This window comes from Podarcis gaigeae, assembly GCF_964106915.1.
Source record: "Podarcis gaigeae genome assembly, chromosome: 3".
Classification (NCBI taxonomy): domain Eukaryota; kingdom Metazoa; phylum Chordata; class Lepidosauria; order Squamata; family Lacertidae; genus Podarcis; species Podarcis gaigeae.
Genome location: NC_139680.1, coordinates 64,087,278 through 64,106,456, shown reverse-complemented (window position 1 = coordinate 64,106,456; position 19,179 = coordinate 64,087,278). Strand labels below are relative to the sequence as shown.

General features: G+C 41.7%; 1 protein-coding gene across 2 annotated transcripts in view; it reads right to left on the bottom strand.

Annotated features, from left to right (window-relative positions):
* GRM1 (glutamate metabotropic receptor 1) overlaps window positions 1–19,179 on the bottom strand; it is a 186,313-nt gene that overhangs the window by 23,629 nt on the left and 143,505 nt on the right. For both annotated transcript variants that reach the window (XM_083731611.1, XM_083731612.1), the window contains 4 exons: window positions 12,034–12,280; window positions 5,998–6,166; window positions 4,192–4,318; window positions 1,803–2,733 (listed from right to left, as the gene is read on the bottom strand). In XM_083731611.1, coding sequence (XP_083587737.1) covers window positions 1,803–2,733; window positions 4,192–4,318; window positions 5,998–6,166; window positions 12,034–12,280 — 1,474 coding nt within the window. The remainder of the gene's footprint in view (window positions 1–1,802; window positions 2,734–4,191; window positions 4,319–5,997; window positions 6,167–12,033; window positions 12,281–19,179) is intronic.

Genomic DNA, 19,179 nt, shown 5'->3' with positions numbered 1-19,179 from the left:
CAGATGGCCAAAAAATTGGTTCAGAACCATCCAGAATTTGAAACCTTGGTGACATCAGACTAGGACATCCAGTAGAGTTGAAACTTCTGCAGAGTTAATCAAGATGATCCAGTTCATCTTTATCTATTACTCTGAGCTAGACAACTGTTGCCAACAGGTCCAAGACTGAAATAAGACTGGCTAAAATCCTATTAGTTTAATCAAATATGCATATAATACAAGAGCAATAGTCTGATGATGTTCATGAAACTCTCCAAAACCATCTACCTTGTACTATAAAAGTGAGTGTATACTTCTGTTTTTTTCAGTTGAGAAATCCCTTTAATCTTTCTAGATTTAGACGTTCCATTCCATCCCATACTCTCTATCTAGCTCAATAAATATCTAACTGTTAATTTCCTTTGGAAGGGTTGTATGTAATTATATCTCCAGACAGAAGAATTACTGGGATTCCTCATCTTGAAGTGTAAAAAAATAATAACGTTTAGGTTAACTTTTTGTAAGGCTCTGTCACTCTCATATAACAGAGCAAGAAGATGTAATTTCCTTCCCAAGCCTTGAAACCTGATCCATAAACAATTTGAGAATTACTATCTCTTAGGGAAATATTCAGTCAGCTGAAGTCTGCATTGGTTTAAATTGAATTTGACTGATTGCTAGAAACGTGCTGCATAGTTCAATAGCTTTCCCAGACTATTTGCAAGGTGGTTTGGGTGAGAGTAGCTACTCCATCATGGCTGTTCATATTATGCTAAGCAAGAGAGCTGAAAATCCTGGATTTGGAATAGCAGTTAAAAATCCTCCCAGTTTACTTACCTGCCATAGATGGGGCTACACTGAAAGTGCACTACTGCGGTTCTGTCCTGCCCAGACCTCAAATCTGAGGTCTCCTCAGAGGAGGAGCAGGGGTGTAAAACCATCCAGCAGAGCTCCACCAGGGAGCAAATGGACACAGATACCTCTGCCCCAGGACGGGAGATCCTCACACCACCTGCCTGGGTTCCTGGTTGGCTCTCAGATCTCCGTACCTCCCCCTGGGCCTCAGAAGCAGAAGGGTCAGCTAACCAAGCAGGAGCTTCATAGCCATTGATGAAATGCCTGGGTAGCTGCATGCAAAGCTACATGGGAGGAGTGGAGGTGCATGAAAGCACCTGCTCAGATCAGGGGTTGGCTGACAGCTCCTATTTAAACTTCCGGTCTGAACTGCTTCATTGCTTGAAGCAACAGCTGTCTCCTAAGCTCTAGGCTGGGGAAAATCAATGCACAGCTGTATTTCAGACTAAATATTTCTTCCAAGACAGGAGTGTTCAGGCTAACTGTTTCAACTCAGTCTTAACCAGTCAACAAGTATAATAGGGATTATTGCTCACCAGCCGGGGGCCGCCATCTCCATATGTGGCAGTACTGCGATAAGCATAAAATAACATTTTGAACAAATGTAGAAACATGGCTACCAAGATTTGTTGCTACTTTACAATGCTAAAAAGTGACCGCCATTTTGTATGCATGTCACTGTGTACCGAAGCAGAATAGGTTAAAGGCAGGATTGGGGGTCAATGGCAGAAAAGCATGTAGGCGTGTTGCACCTGACACGTAGCACAGGAGAAGCAGAGAAGAAGAACAGGTTATTCTTGTAGACTATGCCAGAGTTCAGATTTCATTTCCTCCATTGTTTCCTCATGTAAAGAAGTTGTAGCAGAATCACAAACCTTGTTGAAAAAGTAAGAAGGTTCCTGAAAACGGGAAAAGACTAAGAAAGGGAAAAACGAAGACTGACAGATGCACAAAGTCAAGTTACTTACTTTGGGTTTCCAGTACTTGGCTTCTTCCGCCGGAATATGCTGAGGAAAGTGTTGGACCTACAAGGTGTCTTCCCATCCCCAACATGCATACGCACCACATCTGAAGTGGTGAAGGCACTGCGGACGTTCCTCTCGGGCTTGGCAATGATGATATACATCTTGGGTGTGAACATGCACCCCAGAGCTACTGTCACACTCAGGCTCACCGCAAAGCAAGTAGTGATGATCTTGTAATTGCTCCCAAAGTATATAGGTACAAAGGCCAGCCAGATGATACATGTTGTGTACATAGTGAAGGCAATGTACTTGGCTTCGTTGAAGTTGGCGGGCACATTGCGAGTTTTGAAGGCATAGTAAGTGCAACTCATGATAAGGAGTCCGTTGTAGCCCACTGGGGCCACCACACCTAAGTTGCTGGTGTTGCAGATCAGGAAGACTTCCTTGATGCTGGGGTAGGAAAGGATGGGGAAAGGGGGCTCCATGATGATCAGGGTAATCACCAAGGTCAGCTGCACACTGATCAAGATGGAGGCAATGAGGACTTGGGCCCAAGCACTCATGAAGCGTGGTTTGCGGGTGCAAATTTTTTTCTTGCTCCCTGCTAGGATGCGTGCAATGCGATTGGTTTTGGTTACAAGGGCAGAGTAGCACATGGCAGAGGAAAGCCCCACGAGGAGGCGCTGGAGGTAGCATGAGGTGACAGTGGGCTTAGCAATCAGGGTAAAGGGGCAGATGTAGCCAAGGAAGATCCCGGCAAGTATAATGTAGCAAAGCTCCCGACTGGAGGATTTGACAACAGGGGTGTCCCTATAGAGGGCAAAGATAAGCGTGACAAACAGGGTTACCAGGATACCCAGGCAAGAGAAGGCCACAGCCACAATGGACTCAATGTCACTCCACTGCAGATATTTTACAGGGATGGGTTCACAGCCTAAAGGATACAGAAAAGAAAGGCAGATAAGTTTAAATGTGTAGCTAGAGAAAAAGCATTTTTTTTCCAAAGAGAAACTCTGAATTAACAGATATTTATTTATCAAGTGTAATTTATTATTAAAGTCTATGCCCAATAACTCTAACATTTCTGGGGTGGCTTACATACACAAGAATGATTTACAAATCATTATAGTTTATCTCTATATCTCCATCCCAATATTGGAAGGGTAAAATTCTTTCACTCTAAATTAGAGAGAAGGCAAGAAGGAAGAAAAGAAAGAAAGAACTTGGAATATTTTTGCTATTTATTAAGCAAAGCTAGATAATAAAAGGATTATGGTAATTATAGTCATTGTTTTTCTTTTAAATATAACCACACACTTTTAATAACTTGTATACCAGTTCTTATTCTGTCTGGCATAATCCAGCAGCATGATCATTTGAGAACATGGCTTGGTGGTATGACCTGTAGAGTCAGAAAACTCCATCGATTTGTATTTTACATCATTTTAAAAGTAGCTACATTTTTATTTTCTTAGCATGTTTATGCTAACTGACCAATGTCATGTGCTAACATATTTGGTTAGCTAAAAGTTATTGTAGGCATAGCTAAGTGTAGGCATGGGAATGTACAGTAATGTCTGTATATGCTTGCATTTTATGTGCTTGCTGTGCACAGGAAAAAGGCATAGACGTTTCCAAGAAATGTATGGGTTGGATGTTTTAAATAATTATTTGTCGCACACAATTTTACTCCCTCACAATGTTCCAGCAGACTCAGCGCTGCTATAGTCAAGCATAATAAGACATGTGGTGATAAACTATTGTAAATATACCTGCTGTTTTAGATTCTTTAAAATATGCAACATTTCCAAGCATTTGGAACAGGCTTGAGTTAATGACCTGGAGGCCATCTTTAAGGGGAAAAAATGCCTAAAGACCCTTGATTTATTTGCCACTTTTAATTCAACATTTTCAGAGTGGTTTACAATACCTGATACACACACACACACACACACACACACACACACACACACCAAACAGAAAAAGGCCATGCTGGAAACAATAATAGCAGGGGATAAATACATGGAAGTAAGATGTGGGGAAATAAAAAGTACTGTGCCTGGCAGATAAAAGGCAGTAGATGAGCTTCTAAGAAAAAAAGGTTACATGAATGAGGTGCCACAGCTCTCTTCTCCATTGATCCCCACCTTAAATAGATGGCATGGGCACCCAGAGAAGGGCCTCTGAGGAAGATCTCAGTATATAACAGAGGCGTGCACCAGCCACAAGATTTCAATTCCTGACATTTCCAGGAATGGAGCATCCCTCCCTGAAACCCTGGAGAGCAATTCCCAGTTAGTGTCAACAATACGTAGCTCAATGGACCAATGCCCCCCCCCACACGGCATTTCCCCTTTGTATTTAAGCACACTCTCCCTCTCAGTTGCAATACCTGTCAGTTCTGTGTTGGGCCACCATCCCAGATCACAAGCTTTGCATGTGAACTCATCCTGCACAAACTCATTTTCCTTGCAAGCTGTGCAGATCCAGCAGCAGCTCACTTCTCCCTTCCTTATAACCTGCAATAAAACCCCCCCAAAACAATGGAAAACGTTATTTAAAAATATATTAAATGGCATCTCGATTTCACTACAGTAATATAATGTGTGGTGCAGTGAAACACAGCCTTGGGAAATAGTGATAACCGAATCTTTCAACTTGTATTCATGTCTCAACTTGCTTGGTCTAAATTAATTTTTTACAAGTACAAATTCTCATTTGTACTTTCCAACACTCTTTCTCGTCTCCCACTCCACAAGCTAGCAAACAAATAAACCCGGAAACTACAATGGATACAGATTCAGCGCATAAGATCACATGGTTTGCATGCAGGTGTTCCCAAGGTCAGTCCTTGACATCTCTATATAAAATAATTCTTTGTTGCAGCAGGGAAGAAGTAGATACCTTTGTCTAAAAGCAACTCTTCATATAAATACTGAACTAAATTAGTGATGGAGAACCTGTGGCTCTTTAGATCTTTTTGGACTCCACTAACCTTTAAAACTGAAGGGTTTTTAAAAATTTATTCCCAGTCCCCTTTTAAAGGAACGTTTTGCTCCTTCAAGCTAACTTTATACATGCAATATATTCTCATTAATACCTCCTTTTATGCCACATGAGCATGGTGGATGGTGAATTGCATGAGATACAAACTGCATGAGATACAAACTGAGTTGGTAGGTAGGTATTTTGCATGCCGTTCAAAACTGCTTGTGAGGTAGGAGCACAGATCCCACCCAAGGAATCTGCTGTTACATTTTACAACTTGCTAATATGCTGGGTATTGATTTGGTTCAGTAACGTTTACATCACATATTGTACACATAATGCGGTCTGCCCCATTAAGGAAAGTCAATTGAGGAAGAAACCAAAGTTCTAATTATACAAACTAAAGCCAGGTTTCATGTGCAAGGTCAATAGGTTTTTCATGTATCCAAAGGGACAAGCATTTGTTAGAAGTATAAAGAGAGAATGCTAGTGAAAGGAATTAATGTCACAGTGGCAGGATGATACCTAGGAAACAAACGGAAACTTGGATCCAGCCTCTCTTTCCAAGAGTGGAAGTGGGAGATGACTTCTTATCACTCTCGCTTCAGACCCTCACACCCTCCAAAGATATGCTCAGGAGGGCTAGGTCACCATGGGAGGGTGGGGAGGGCATAGAATGGTAAGTAGGAAGGGACTCTGAGAGTCATCTAGTCCAACCTTCTGCAATGCAAGAATCTCAGCTAAAGCATCCATGACAGATCGCCATCCAAACTCTGCTTTAAAACCTCCAACAAAGGAGAGGCTAATAATAATAATAATAATAATAAGGCTGTTCACATGGTTCCTGGAAGCAGAGCAAATTTTTGCAAAGAGATGCAGATTTACTGAAATGTTATGTGAATCTTATTTATTTATAGCACTCTGTGCCAAGGGGGGCATGTCCCGCAGGTTGGTTTAATCTGGCCCCCGTGGCAGTTTATTTCCTGGGGTAAAATCCTAAAAAAAAGCTCAACAACTCCAACCCTAAAAAAAGCTCAAAAACCCTAAAAAAAGGTCAACAAATTTGGTTGGCCTTTTGGTCAGCCCCTATGGCCCTTCACTTCATCAAATCTGGCCCTCTTTGAAAAAAGTTTGGACACCACTGATCTTAACAGTAACTACCCCACCCGCCGCACGATATAGATCAGATGAGCAAGCACTGGCAACATACCTTAATTTGACCCTTCAAACAGGGGTCACTACACACCGACCGGACCATTCCACTTTTGTTCATCTGAATCCTATTGTCATCAATATTCAACACCCCTTCGTGCCAAGTCCCAATATAAACATAATCATAATGGTTAGCTTCTATGTGCTGTAGGTTCATGATGTCATACCTGGAGGACAAGAGCAGAGTGCGGAAGTCAAATTAAACATTTCTAGGCGGACCAGGGTCTCTTTTTCCTGTTCTGGTCAGCTTCTAAATGGAAGACTTCTTCCAATTAACTTCTTTCAGCTCATGCTCTTCATTTGAAACCAAATCTTTAGAAGTGAGTGTTTTGACAACGGCTTCCCTTCAGTTTGTCAGGATCAAGTCAGGGCAATGAAATAACTGGCTGGTCCCAGAGCCAGCACAACTCTAAAGATAAGCTAGGCAACTACTTGGGGTACCAAAATTCCAGGGCACCTGCCTGTTAATGTAAATTTATCGGAGAAAGAACCACCGTCTTGCCAAAGGCTTTAGCAGCATGGCGATCCCATCCTGTGTCAGTGATTGTGTTTCATTTAAATTAAGTAATATAAAGCACAGTCATGCAATGCTGAGTTATTGAAATAAAAATGGAAATAAGGAAATAATTGCGTGTATGATTTTAATTTTAAGACAGAAAAAAAGCTTGGTGGTTATCTATTTGTATTATTATTGTTACTTTTCCACATTAATGTGTTCAAATCAGCTCACAAGACTAGAACAGAAATGCAAATTAAAAGCACCATTACAAGAAACCAACTCTAGGATGGATTAACTGCAATCAAACAAACTGTAGTTCATTTTAATAACACTAGTATTATAAATTCACTACAAAATCTGCAGCGTCAGTTCTTAACACACAGTATCAGATGATGTTATTTATACAGGGAGAAGGTTTCTGACTGAATGTATTTTAACAGTGTCTGAAGAAATCTCTGTAGTCTTTTTATCAGTGTCTGAAAGGGAAGAGTAAGGAAGAACTGCTGCGGTGTGGTCACCAGGGGTTTGAACTATCAGTGGCTCTCCAACACTCATGGGGAATGGCATTAGTTTTATCAGTCTCCATTTGTAATCTTTGTATGCAACAGCCACTAAAATTCCATTGGCCCTTCAAACTGCACCTCCCCATTTTGCCTGTGAATGAGGCAAGTCCCAAGTTGAAAGAAGTGGTTCTGTCACTGATAAGATAAGCCTGATGGCTCAGGGATCATTCTTTTCTTTTCTTTTCTTTTCTTTTCTTTTCTTTTCTTTTCTTTTCTTTTCTTTTCTTTTCTTTTCCTGGCACCTTCTCTCAGGGAACAGATGGGTCCTTTTAAAGTGATTTGGCAGATGAGCCACCTGTCTTTGTTAAACCTGTGGAGGCCCAACCCGTGTTCTCATTAACTTACGGAGGCTTCTTATGATGTGCTCTGAGAATCCTTGACATAAATTAATCACAGGGTTGTGTTTAATAATGGATGGAAGGCGGCTCTGCAAGCATCTCATGAACATTTAGTTATCCAAGTGGAAAATCTGCTGTTCGCCTGCTCATGGGAGGTAGGCTATGTTTGCAGAAGACCAAAACAAAGTCAGCCTACATGCTTCCAAAGGCTTTTCATCCTCTGCCCACGCTCCTTGCCCACCGCATACCAGCACTACATTGTAAGGAGTCGTTTGCTGCCACCACGCTATGCTGTTTTTTCTTCTTACAGGGATAAGGGATTGTGCAGAAGGGAAGATTGACAGCAGTAATTTCAAGGTGGGGGAGAAAGAAGTAGGAGTAAAAGGAGCAGAGGAAGGAGGAGGCGGAATCACCACTGAGTCTAGACAGACAAGCCGGTTGTTGAGATAGAGAAGAAAAGATGGTTGTGGGTGGCAAGCAGAGGAGTGTTTTGATCAAGATTCAGGGACAGGAGAAAGAAGCAGCTAGAAACCCTTTACTTTGCTTAGAAATTGCAAGAGACGGGCTTCTTTCGAGGCAGCTGCTTGGTCTGTTTAGCTGGTGGCTTTAGACTCAGGCAAAGGCATTTTCTCCCTTGAGTGTCACAACCATACAGATGCAAAGAAAAACTGTACAGAAAAGCCAGACAGGTGCCTGTGTCCTGAATAGTAATGAGGGGCAGGCAAATCAAACGGATTCTGAAGAGCAGAAGGACAGTGCCCCAATCTTTTTCTCCCCTTGAGGTTGAAACAAGATAATGCCTGTCTCACATTTCTGCGAGTCAATTTTAAACTGTATTTTCAGAAGATTTCATGCCCCAAAGTTCCAAGGGCATCTTACTTCAATTTCCGTATGCTTAGATGTAAATATTTCAAGTAATTTTTCCTGAGCTTTCCCCCAGTTTGCTAGGGGCTCTTAAAACAACAGGGAATGTGGGAAACGATGGTTTGTGCAAACCATAGTTAGTTATCAAACCAAACTAGACCCTGGTTTGATACCATGGTTTGCTACCAGACCGCAGTTTGCATTATGAAACAAGGCACAGTTTGTTATAAAATGCAAACTCCTGTGGTCAAAAAAGAGGAAATGTATCATTAAAAGACGGTGAGCAAAACAGGGCACAGAGATGCACAAAATTTGCATAAGCTGATTTATAGTGTTGCATGCCATCCCAATCTCTGAATGGTGTGAGATTCCAGGAGTTCCAGGCACTTAGTCAGGGTTTGTGTTTCCTTGTGCTTTGAAACGTTCTGTTTCTCTCTCTAGCTTGCTGCTTTCCTTCTAGATCACTTCACTGCTACTTCTGCTCCAAACTCTGTCCTTTTCTGTTGAGGGAGTGGATCCCACACATTTGCTAACTTACACTGAGCCCCTTAAACCTCATCACCTCACCAGGAAACTAGCTTGGCTATTTCCCAGAATTAGAAGATTTTATTAGTTTTTAACACGTGCTAGATCCAGGGATTATGGGGTCTGGCGCCCCTGCCCCCCAAAACTCATAACACTATGTATAGATACAAATTTGGAAAGAATTGCTATAATTTAAATAGAAAAACAAAAATATCATCATGGCAAGGAAGACTTTAGACCAGTGCAGTTGTTCAGTCTGTTGCACAGTTGTCAACTGTTGTGTGGCATCTGCTCTCCCTTCTTACAGTTCTTGATCTTAGGCTAGACAGCTCTTAAACTAGAGGATGACTTCAAATAGAGGCATGCCTTCTTAAGTGCTGGTGCTGACCTTTAAAGCCCTAAACGGCCTCGGTCCAGTATACCTGAAGGAGTGTCTCCACCGCCATCGTTCTGCCCGGACACTGAGGTCCAGTGCCGAGGGCCTTCTGGCGGTTCCCTCACTGAGAGAAGCCAAGTACAGGGAACCAGGCTGAGAGCCTTCTTGGTAGTGGCACCCGCCCTGTGGAATGCCCTCCCACCAGATGTCAAAGACAAAAACAACTACCAGACTTTTAGAAGACATCTGAAGGCAGCCCTGTTTAGGGAAACTTTTAATGTTTAACAGACCATTGCATTTTAATATTTTTTTGGAAGCCGCCCAGAGTGACTGGGGAAACCTAGCCAGATGGGCGGGGTATTATTATTATTAATTATTAATTATTAATTATTAATAATAATAATTAGAAGGTTAATCTCATTAAAGCAGGATGCATTACCACCCTGGGCAGCACACAGACCTGATGCACATTGTCATGACAACATGGTTTCTTACATCTGTAATGTCACCTTGCAATCTTATGCTTGTCCTATTGAGTTCAGTAGGGCTTAGTCTGCAGCCTTAATGACACACCTGCTGTTGACTGAACCTAATTCTAATGTTCTGCTTTTGAGCATATAGCAGACACGAAAACCGGACTAGAATTAGCAATGTGTTTTGATGAAGTACAGATAGATGGCCAGTCAAACCTGTGGCCTCTAATCTGTCCATAAAATGCCAGCTATTTATCACACTTTGCCAGATGCTGAAAAAGCCTCCCAGTTTTGGAAACCCCAGGCTGCATAAACATCATTTATCTTTTTTCCAGAAGCCAGTTATCTTCTGTGAAGGAACATTAGATTAGCCTGTTTTGATGCGCTAGTGAAGGACTCAGGGCTATTTATGTCTCACCTGAAGAATTTCCCCCTTTAATATTTCTTATAGATCTTTACTATGGCTAACACCAGCCCACAAGATCTGCAGGAATATATTCACTTAATATTTCTTAAGTACATAGTTGGCAGTTAGTGCAGAATGCAGCTGCACAATTGCTAAAAGGAATGAGACTGTGTCAGCATAGAACACCTGTGCTCAGGTATCAACACTGGTTGCCAATTTGCTACTGGGCTAATTTCAAGGTGTTACTATTAGTATATAAAGTCCTTAACAATTTGGGACCAGTTTACCTGTGAGATCACCTTACCCCATAATATGTCTGCTCAACCACTTTGATGTGCAGAACTGCCACTATTACAGGTGCCACCTAATACCAGTTCCTAATTTGTGTGGCAGCATCTGTACTCTGGGAACCTGCCTAGTGACATCAGGTAAGTGCCTTCACTGCACTGTTTTCAGCACCTGCTAATCTGTTTTTAGTTTATTGCTGTTTTTACTTTAATTTTTTTGAATATTTTAAATAGTTGTTTTTACAGCATGCTAGTTGGGACAGATGGGATTTGTAGTCCAAAACATCTGAATTGGGGCTGGTTAGCAAATGCTGCGCTGGAGTACTGGATATTGTATATGAATCATGTTTTGGAACAGAACTTTGCTTTCTATCATTAATTTGATATACACAGTAAGCAAAAAATAAAAACATTTATACGATCTGACAGTCTACAGAATGTATTTAAGTTGTGGCTTGTAATTAGATCCATCAAAGAAGTCAATTGTGAAATAATCAGCAAAGCATAAAATGTTCTTGATATGTATTCTTTCATTTTATTTTGTTTCTGCTTTGATACTTACTGAATATATTTGTATAGAAACACGGTCAAATATAAAGGCCTCTGCTATTTCAATGAAGAAAATAAATGTAATTAAGAATTCTTAATATAAAAATGAGTGATTCTTTGTGAATAAACTTATATGGAGTGCATTCTTGCTCAGCTTTGCACACCATATATTAAGCCTTTGAGTCCACCAGAGGTTTCTTACACAAGTGGTGTTTGCTCATTTTTTTTTATAGGTGTTACCTTTTTGTTGTATTACGTTGCAATGCTGTAGTAAAATGTGTGAATTTGAAGCTTAATAGCATAACAGTATTTTCATATAACTGAGCTTTAAACCTCTACTGCAGGTAATTAACATAGAAACATTCTTATAAAAAAAAGTAAGAAAATGAATTATTTTCCCCTAACAACTCTTTACATGTTTTGTTTTTGCTTCATTGGAACCTGTGCCATACCTTCTTTATTGGTGCCTAACGCTATCATAACCTATCCATTCTTAAGGAAATCAGCCCTGAGTGCTCACTGGAAGGACAGATCATGAAGCTGAGACTACAATTTTGGCCACCTCATGAGAAGAGAAGACTCCCTGGAAAAGACCCTGATGTTGGGAAAGATGGAGGGCACAAGGAGAAGGGGATGACAGAGGACGAGATGGTTGGATAGTGTTTTCGAGGTTACCAGCATGAGTCTGACCAAACTGCGGGAGACAGTGGAAGACAGGAGTGCCTGGCGTGCTCTGGTCCATGGGGTCACAAAGAGTTGGACACGACTAAACGACTAAACAACAACAACTACAACTACAACAACAACTACTACAACAACAATGCTATCATATGAAGGAAGGAACTCAATGGCCTTTTGTTGATTAACATGGTGGTTGGGTAAGTTGCTCCCCCTTACTGGTACTATTCATCTGCTGTACTATATAGCAGAGATGGAGTACCTGCGGTCCTCCAGATGTTGCTGAACTACAACTCCCATTATCCCTGATGATTGGCCATGCTGCTTAGGGCTTATGGGAGTTGAAGTACAGTAGCAACTAGAGGAGCACAGGGCCCCCCTCCCCATCCCTGATTTACAGTGTTAAATGTATCAGCTTCTTGCTTCAATTGTACAAGCTAGGATTATTAACAAGGCAAGACGCCGTAGTTGCTTACCTTCCGGGAGCATCTCCATTCTCATCAATTCGAACTTCCTCTCCTGAAACGCCGATGAATGAAGAATTGAGCAGAAAATCCAAGAGTTTGTTTCCATCAATGGGCTTCATGGCATCACACAGTCCAATGTGTCCTGGGCAAAGGGCATGATGCATACTTTGGAGGCCATGAGCCATAGCATAGATGGCATTGATAACAAATCCCATTTTACTGTCCTGGACATAGTTTTCTTCCAAACTTTCATTGCCTATAAGTTAAATATATTGCATAGGATGAAATTTAAACATGTAAAAATACGAGACCTTATTTATATATAAACATTGATTTTTTTTAAGGGAACCTGTGAAGGAAGTTCAGTGCACACCCACATGCTGCTTCCCACTTCTAAATTACCCCCTCAAAAGGTGACTGCCCTTTTCTTCTTTTTAAAAGGGTCTGGGAGTCTGTTATTCCCATTTGTATATAATGCACTGTTAGCCTCTCCTGCATCTCCTTTTTTCACTATTCTCCTATGATAAAATGTCCCCATACATATCACTGAAAGGAAGACATGCGATCACAAAAAAGACTCGTATGTTCACTTTCAGTTCTTCTGTGCCATTCTCAAAGCCTCACTCATGTATTGGAGGGGGCCCTCAATTGTGCCGAATGCCAGAAGAGATAAATCCAAAACGTCAGCTTTCTTTCTTTAATCCTTCATGGGACAGCTCTTTATCTCTCTGTTTTCACGCAACAGAAAATATGACAATTCTATTATGATCCTTATGAGCCTATTATGCAAAGTTGTCTTCTCTGCTTGCACCTCTGGCTTAGTATCAAGTACACCATCATCCCCAATAGCATCAAAGTGTTGTTTTCATTATGTGTGGCATCTGCGTGCTCCTCCACCACATTCTGAGGAAAAATATGTATCAATGTCTAGTGGTGGCAATGTAAATATCTGAAAGTTTTGTGTTTTGTGCGAAAAGAAAGAAAGAAGGTATTTGAAATTTCTTAATATTTAGGCAAAAGGACCAAGTGATCAAACAGCACACTTAGGCTCTCCTTAGTCATATCTTGAGCAAGGTGGGTGATTACTGCCTTCCCCTAGGTTGCTCTCAAACACAGGTAAATTTGACAAAAACAATGTTCTCCATTCAACAGCCATGCTCACAGCCTAACATTTCTGATATCTCAGACTGGAGCACTGTTACTTGTATGTCAATCACAATGAATTTCAGTGCAATGGCATCACCTCCATAGCGTCTCAAATATTGCTCCAGGAAAAGTATGAAGCTTCTTTACAGAACTGTGCAAGCAAAGCATCTCCCAGCGGAATAGGTATCAGTTGCATGTTATGTTAACATGCTAACAAGCAATGGCAGATAACCCACAGCCCAGTGGTGTACATTGGCTGTGGATTATCTGCCATTGCTTTCCCAAGACCCATCCCCATATGTTATTTTTAAAAAGAAATAAATTTATTAGTATTATTATTATTTTAGTGTTGGTATGGGGTCTTCCACTGTGGTGTCATTGGCCAAAGGGTTTTTGGTTTTTTTTTCTCTGCAGGCTCCCCATTTTGATTTGTGTGTGTGTGACAACTCCCCTCTCAATTTATCAAAACATAAAAAACTTCAACTGTGCGCCACTATAACCCTTGTCTTGAGTAAGGTTAGGCCCCTCTGTTCTAAAGCAAAGCCATATGTGTAGAAGTTTTAAAGCATTTCTGAAGTAACATTGGAGGAATCACATGGAACTGATACTCAACTGTTTCAAATTGAGATGTCAGAACCTTTCCTTTTTACATTACAAAGGAGGTTAATTGAAAACATTAATTAATCAATGTGTTCTATTGCAACTGTAGAGATTAAACTGTCCCAGATCTATTCACACTGTGCTATTGATTGAGGTTGTGAAGATAGTGGTGGTTATTGATTGCAACACAACCTTCAATTTCCCCCCTAAAAAGTTGTTTTGGCTAGCTAATAACAGCTGCAACAACCAGAGAGGTGGTGGTGCAAAACATGGGCTGCTGACAGCAAGCAAGGCAACCTGTGTCTGAATTACTTGGATTTACAGAGTTGGAGGAGACCATGGGGATCATCTAGTCAAACCCTCCCTCACAATGCAGGATTTGCAATGCAAGTTGCATGTGTAGCGTCCCTGATGGATAGCCACCCAGTCTATGCATAAATACTGCAAACAAGGAAGAGTCCACCACCTCCTGAGTCAATCTGTTCCACCGTTGAACTGCTCTCACCACTGGGAAGTTTCTAGTGATACTTAGCTGAAAGGAATTTTCTGGACAGATCTGGAATACTTCATTTGGCAGCAGTGTCTGGGCAAATGTATGACAGCCCAATAGGCAGTGCTGTTTTGGCCAAAAAAAGCTCAGCAACTTTTCTGTCTGGATTTTCACTGTTTGAAATATGGCAACCCTATCAAAGGTCCACCTAGTCTAGCACTCGGTTCTCACAGTGGCCAACCAGATGCCCGTGGGAAGTCTGTGTAATCTCTACTCATTGGTTCTAGTCCTGTCCTTGGAGAAAACAGGGAACCAGCCCATCTTCTCCAGAGCGTATTTGAGTCTTTGTGAATGATAACAATCACTGTAGTTATGGACACAAAGATCTAGAGCAGGGCTGTGGGACTCCCACTCCCAACAGCCCAGCCACAATGGCCAGTGTTCAGGGATCATGGAAGTTGTAATTCAGCAATGTCTGGAGGTGTTCCAGCCTTGAGTTTAACTCTCAATCCAGCACTGCGATGCAAATGAACTGTTTAGCTTTACCTAAACACTGCAGCTAATGGGTAAGAACAGCACAGTCAAAGCATATCTGTACTAGGCTCAGTCTGTTATTTATATAAAGCATTAGAAAATTAATTTCTAATTAACTTCCCTTCTATGTTCATTTGCTACAGAACTACTACTTACTTTTTATGACCAGTAAACATGACTGCTGGTAGGGATTAATCGCTGGAACAAGTGACTTTCCCTTGAAAGAACATGCCATTTTTTTAAAAGAAACATGAGGGCTCAACTCATTAATATATGTAATAATAAAGTGTGAATTAGTTTCCCATTCTTTTGGGAGCATTGGATGACAAATTTCATTACATTAGAGCTGAAGAAATTATGTTAGCCATGCATGAGAGTCAGAATTATTCAGATGTGTTTAACCTGTACAATGAAGCCTTTCTGGAGTAGAACCACCATTCAAGGTTCCAGGTTCCATAACATTCGTGGCACTTTAAGCATGCCTATAAAAGGAGGAACGATCGGTTTCGCTTTTGCCTGACACCTGATGGCAGATGGCAGACGTCTGACAAGGAGAGCTGCAACAGGACTGCTAATGAGATGATGGACTGTTCCTGTAATTATGCCATGCTGAAAAGACCGAAAGACTTTAACTGAAAGAATGCTGTTAATAGCTGTTTGCTTTAACAAATGTAAATTGCTACCAGAATGCTTTTTATGACCGGTCAGGTAATAAATCTCTTGACTGTGATATCAAGGCATCGTTGAGTGATTTATCACAGAATAATTCCAGTCTACTGTTCACTGGTTCCGAGGAAACGACAACTCTGTTAAAAGTTGGAAAGCGGTTTACCGAAGTGCCATCATACAAGTATCTGTGCAGCAAAAGTGTGATGAGCAGTGACCTGTTATAATAGGTTGTTGTGATGGTAAAAATGGGGGGGGGGGCTATGTACACCCCCCCACTTGAGCTCCTTGAAATGGGCTATATAAAATAATACATTGTTATATTTTCTGAAGAGATAAAGAGACCTTGATTTTGAGTGTGAGGCCTTTAGGTCTTAAATCCTCATGCATATATACTATTATTTATTGTGATTTGTTATATAATACCCTGTACTTGATGTATTTTCAAGAAGTACCTTTAAAATCAAGCGCCTATATTGATTTAAAAGATTCAGTGGGTTTGGAATGTCACTTTAAACCTGAATAGCGGAGCTATTGACATTTAAATAGCTTTGTCTGTATTACCGTATTTTTCGCCCTATAAGATGCACTTTTCCCCCTCCAAAAATGAAGGGGAAATCTGGGTGCATCCTATGGGGCGAATGCAGGCTTTTGCTGAAGCGTGGAGAGCGAGAGGGGTCGGTGTGCACCGACCCCTCGCGCTCTCCAGGCTTCAGGAACACATCCGCAGCCTAGGCAGCCCTGCGGGAGTTCCCCGCAGGGCTCCCCATGCTGCGGATAGCAGCCTGCTGCCAGGTGCGCGGGGCACCCTGAAGCAGAGTGCCCCTCGCGCCGGGCAGACATCGGCCAGCCCCACAAGCTCGGGGGACAGTGGGGAGGCGCAGCGCTGCCATCCCGCTGTTCCTCGACCTGGTTCGGTTTCCCCGACCTCCTTTTGGGGGGGAAATAAAGGAAATTCCCCCCTGTATTTTCCCCCCCAAAAAACTAGGTGCGTCCTATGGGATGGAGCGTCCTATGGGACGAAAAATACGGTACATAGAATATAGAATTAGGAAGCTCAACAATATTTCTCGGAAGATATTATACATTTACTAGTAGGAACCCTCAACAGCATATCTCCAGCTGTCCCTAATAGGAATGCCCCTTTTTAGCACTACAGTAAGCCTGCAACAGCAGCCTTGTACTGCTGTTTGGGGCTTTCCATATTGGGGGATACCACACACACACATTTTTCTTTCTTTCTTACATACATTCCTGAAACCTTCCCCTGCTGTGCTGTGCTGCAGGTTCTGGCCAAGCTCTCAGCCCCAAAACTATGTACTTTATTTCTCTACAGCAGTGGAGGAAAGTCTCTGGAGACTGGAAAAGGGTAACTGGGGTATTTTTCCTTTCGTCCCTTCTGAAAACTCCCTATAACATCTGCCAACACTTTTGACATCCTCTAGGATATTAAGGAAGACTGACAGGCCAGTACGCCCCTCCCTACTTTCCTCCCCATGAACCCTAAACATGCCATGTATTTACCCACAACCAAAGTTGAGCCAGAAGTTGTTAGAAAAGGTTTTTCTGAGAAAAATTCAAAAATCTCTCTCGCTCCCTTTCCACTTCTCCACCTTCTTTTGTGGCTGCCACCTATTTCTACCTACAGTGCCCTGGAACAATGCTAGAGCCAACACAAATTAAGGGAGATGAGGGAGAAAGAGTCTGTGCCATGACTAACAGTTAGCCCCACTTCCAAGAAATTGGTGAATTTCTCCTTTACCCAGAGAATGAATTTGTCTAAAACAAATATTGTAAAATATTGAGAGGGGAAAATTTATACCCTCAGTGTTCCATGGAACACAGGAACCACTGAACTAAGGGTCATGTGTTCTTTTTTCTTTTAGTTTACAAACTTATGCATACCTTGAGTATTACCTGCCTATGTATTTTATGTATTTATTTTATCATATACATCCTGCTGTTCAGTGGATGAGGTTTCTAGAGTGGGAGAAGTTTCAAGAGAGGGGAAGGAAAAGGACACCTTTCCCTCTTTCCAGCTCTTTTGAAACCTCCTGCTTGGCCATAAAGAACTGAGATTTAGGGAAGTTTCTGAAAAGGGGATGTTCAGTCTTCTAGCCCTTCATGGAAAGCCCATGGAAACACAGTCACGTCCTTCTGAGGAGCCAATATATGGGAACCAGGAACATCATTCTTCCAGAAATGAGTATTAATTATCAATAAGAAGGGAATGTAAGTGGTAGGTGAGAGGACATAAGTGAATTTTCTCCAATGGTTTAGATACCAGAGTATTTTCTATAGTGATGGGATATTTTGAAACAAGATGTAGTTCCACCATTTGCTGGCACAAACACTTTTAGGATTCTGAGCCACCTAATATGGAGAAGAATGTGTTGATTTTGTAGTTTCGATGAATTATGGCATAGCCTAAAGTAAAAGCCTCAGCGCCTAGGGCTTGCCGATCGAAAGGTTGGCGGTTCGAATCCCCGCGGCGGGGTGCGCTCCCGTTGCTCGGTCCCAGTGCCTGCCAACCTAGCAGTTCGAAAGCACCCTTGGGTGCAAGTAGATAAATAGGGACCGCTTTCTAGCGGGAAGGTAAACGGCGTTTCCGTGTGCAGCTCTGGCTCACCAGAGCAGCGATGTCACACTGGCCACGTGACCCGGAAGTGTCTTCGGACAGCGCTGGCCCCTGGCCTCTTGAGTGAGATGGGCGCACAACCCCAGAGTCTGGCAAGACTGGCCCGTACGGGCAGGGGTACCTTTACCTTTACCTAAAGTTTCAATTCAAGCAACTATTCAAATCAGTTACTAATGCATTGTATTCAAATAATATGAACAGGAAACACTGCATGGACCTATAGTCCTTTTGAGTCCAGCCCACTTCAATTTACGTTTTCATGTCTCAAGATTGAAAGAGATCCAGATACACCCATTAATTACTGTATCTCAAATAGCATTCACAAAGGATAAAGAACTAGATTTTGCCCACAAGAGGGAGCACATCATTCTTCTCTGCCATGAACTTTTGTTTCTTGCTCAGATACACAGCTGGAAAATTAGGGAAAGTAAAACATTCAACAATTTGGAATCCTTCAGCTGACATGAACATTGGTGTCACCAGGCTCTATTCAATGTTAAAATTAGAATGTCTCACTCTCAGTGGAAAAAACAGGCATCTTAATATTTATTCCACTTAATTTCCAAGGGATAATATTAGAAAAGGTGAAATTAATGCCAAACCCTCAACCCAGTTAATGAAGCAAATTAGTTATCAAAAATTGAGGTAAGCAAAAATGAAGGTCAAGCTTGTATGGTAGCTATTGCAGAGGTTGACAGAAATGAGATTTCCTCATTCCTGAGGTAAAGGAGATGGAGGGAAACCGCTGCTGGGTTTCTTTCAGCAGTGTTGGACAGAAATGAGTCCACCTTCCTCACAGGTCTGTCACAAATCCTACATATTTATTTGGAGAGACAATCCCTCATATGTTTTCCCCCCACAGCATTAAAAAATGGAAAATAATAAAGGGGTGGCAGCCCTAAAATGCTGCCAGTAGTCCACTGGATGCCATTATCAAAAAATGGCACTACTCTCTTCATCAAATGCTGACATCAGCATCCATATACACATCTGAACACAGCAATGTGTGTTTTCCCTGCACATCTGCTTCATTAACACTTCCCACTTAATTACACAGTTATGCCATGGAATATGTAGAATA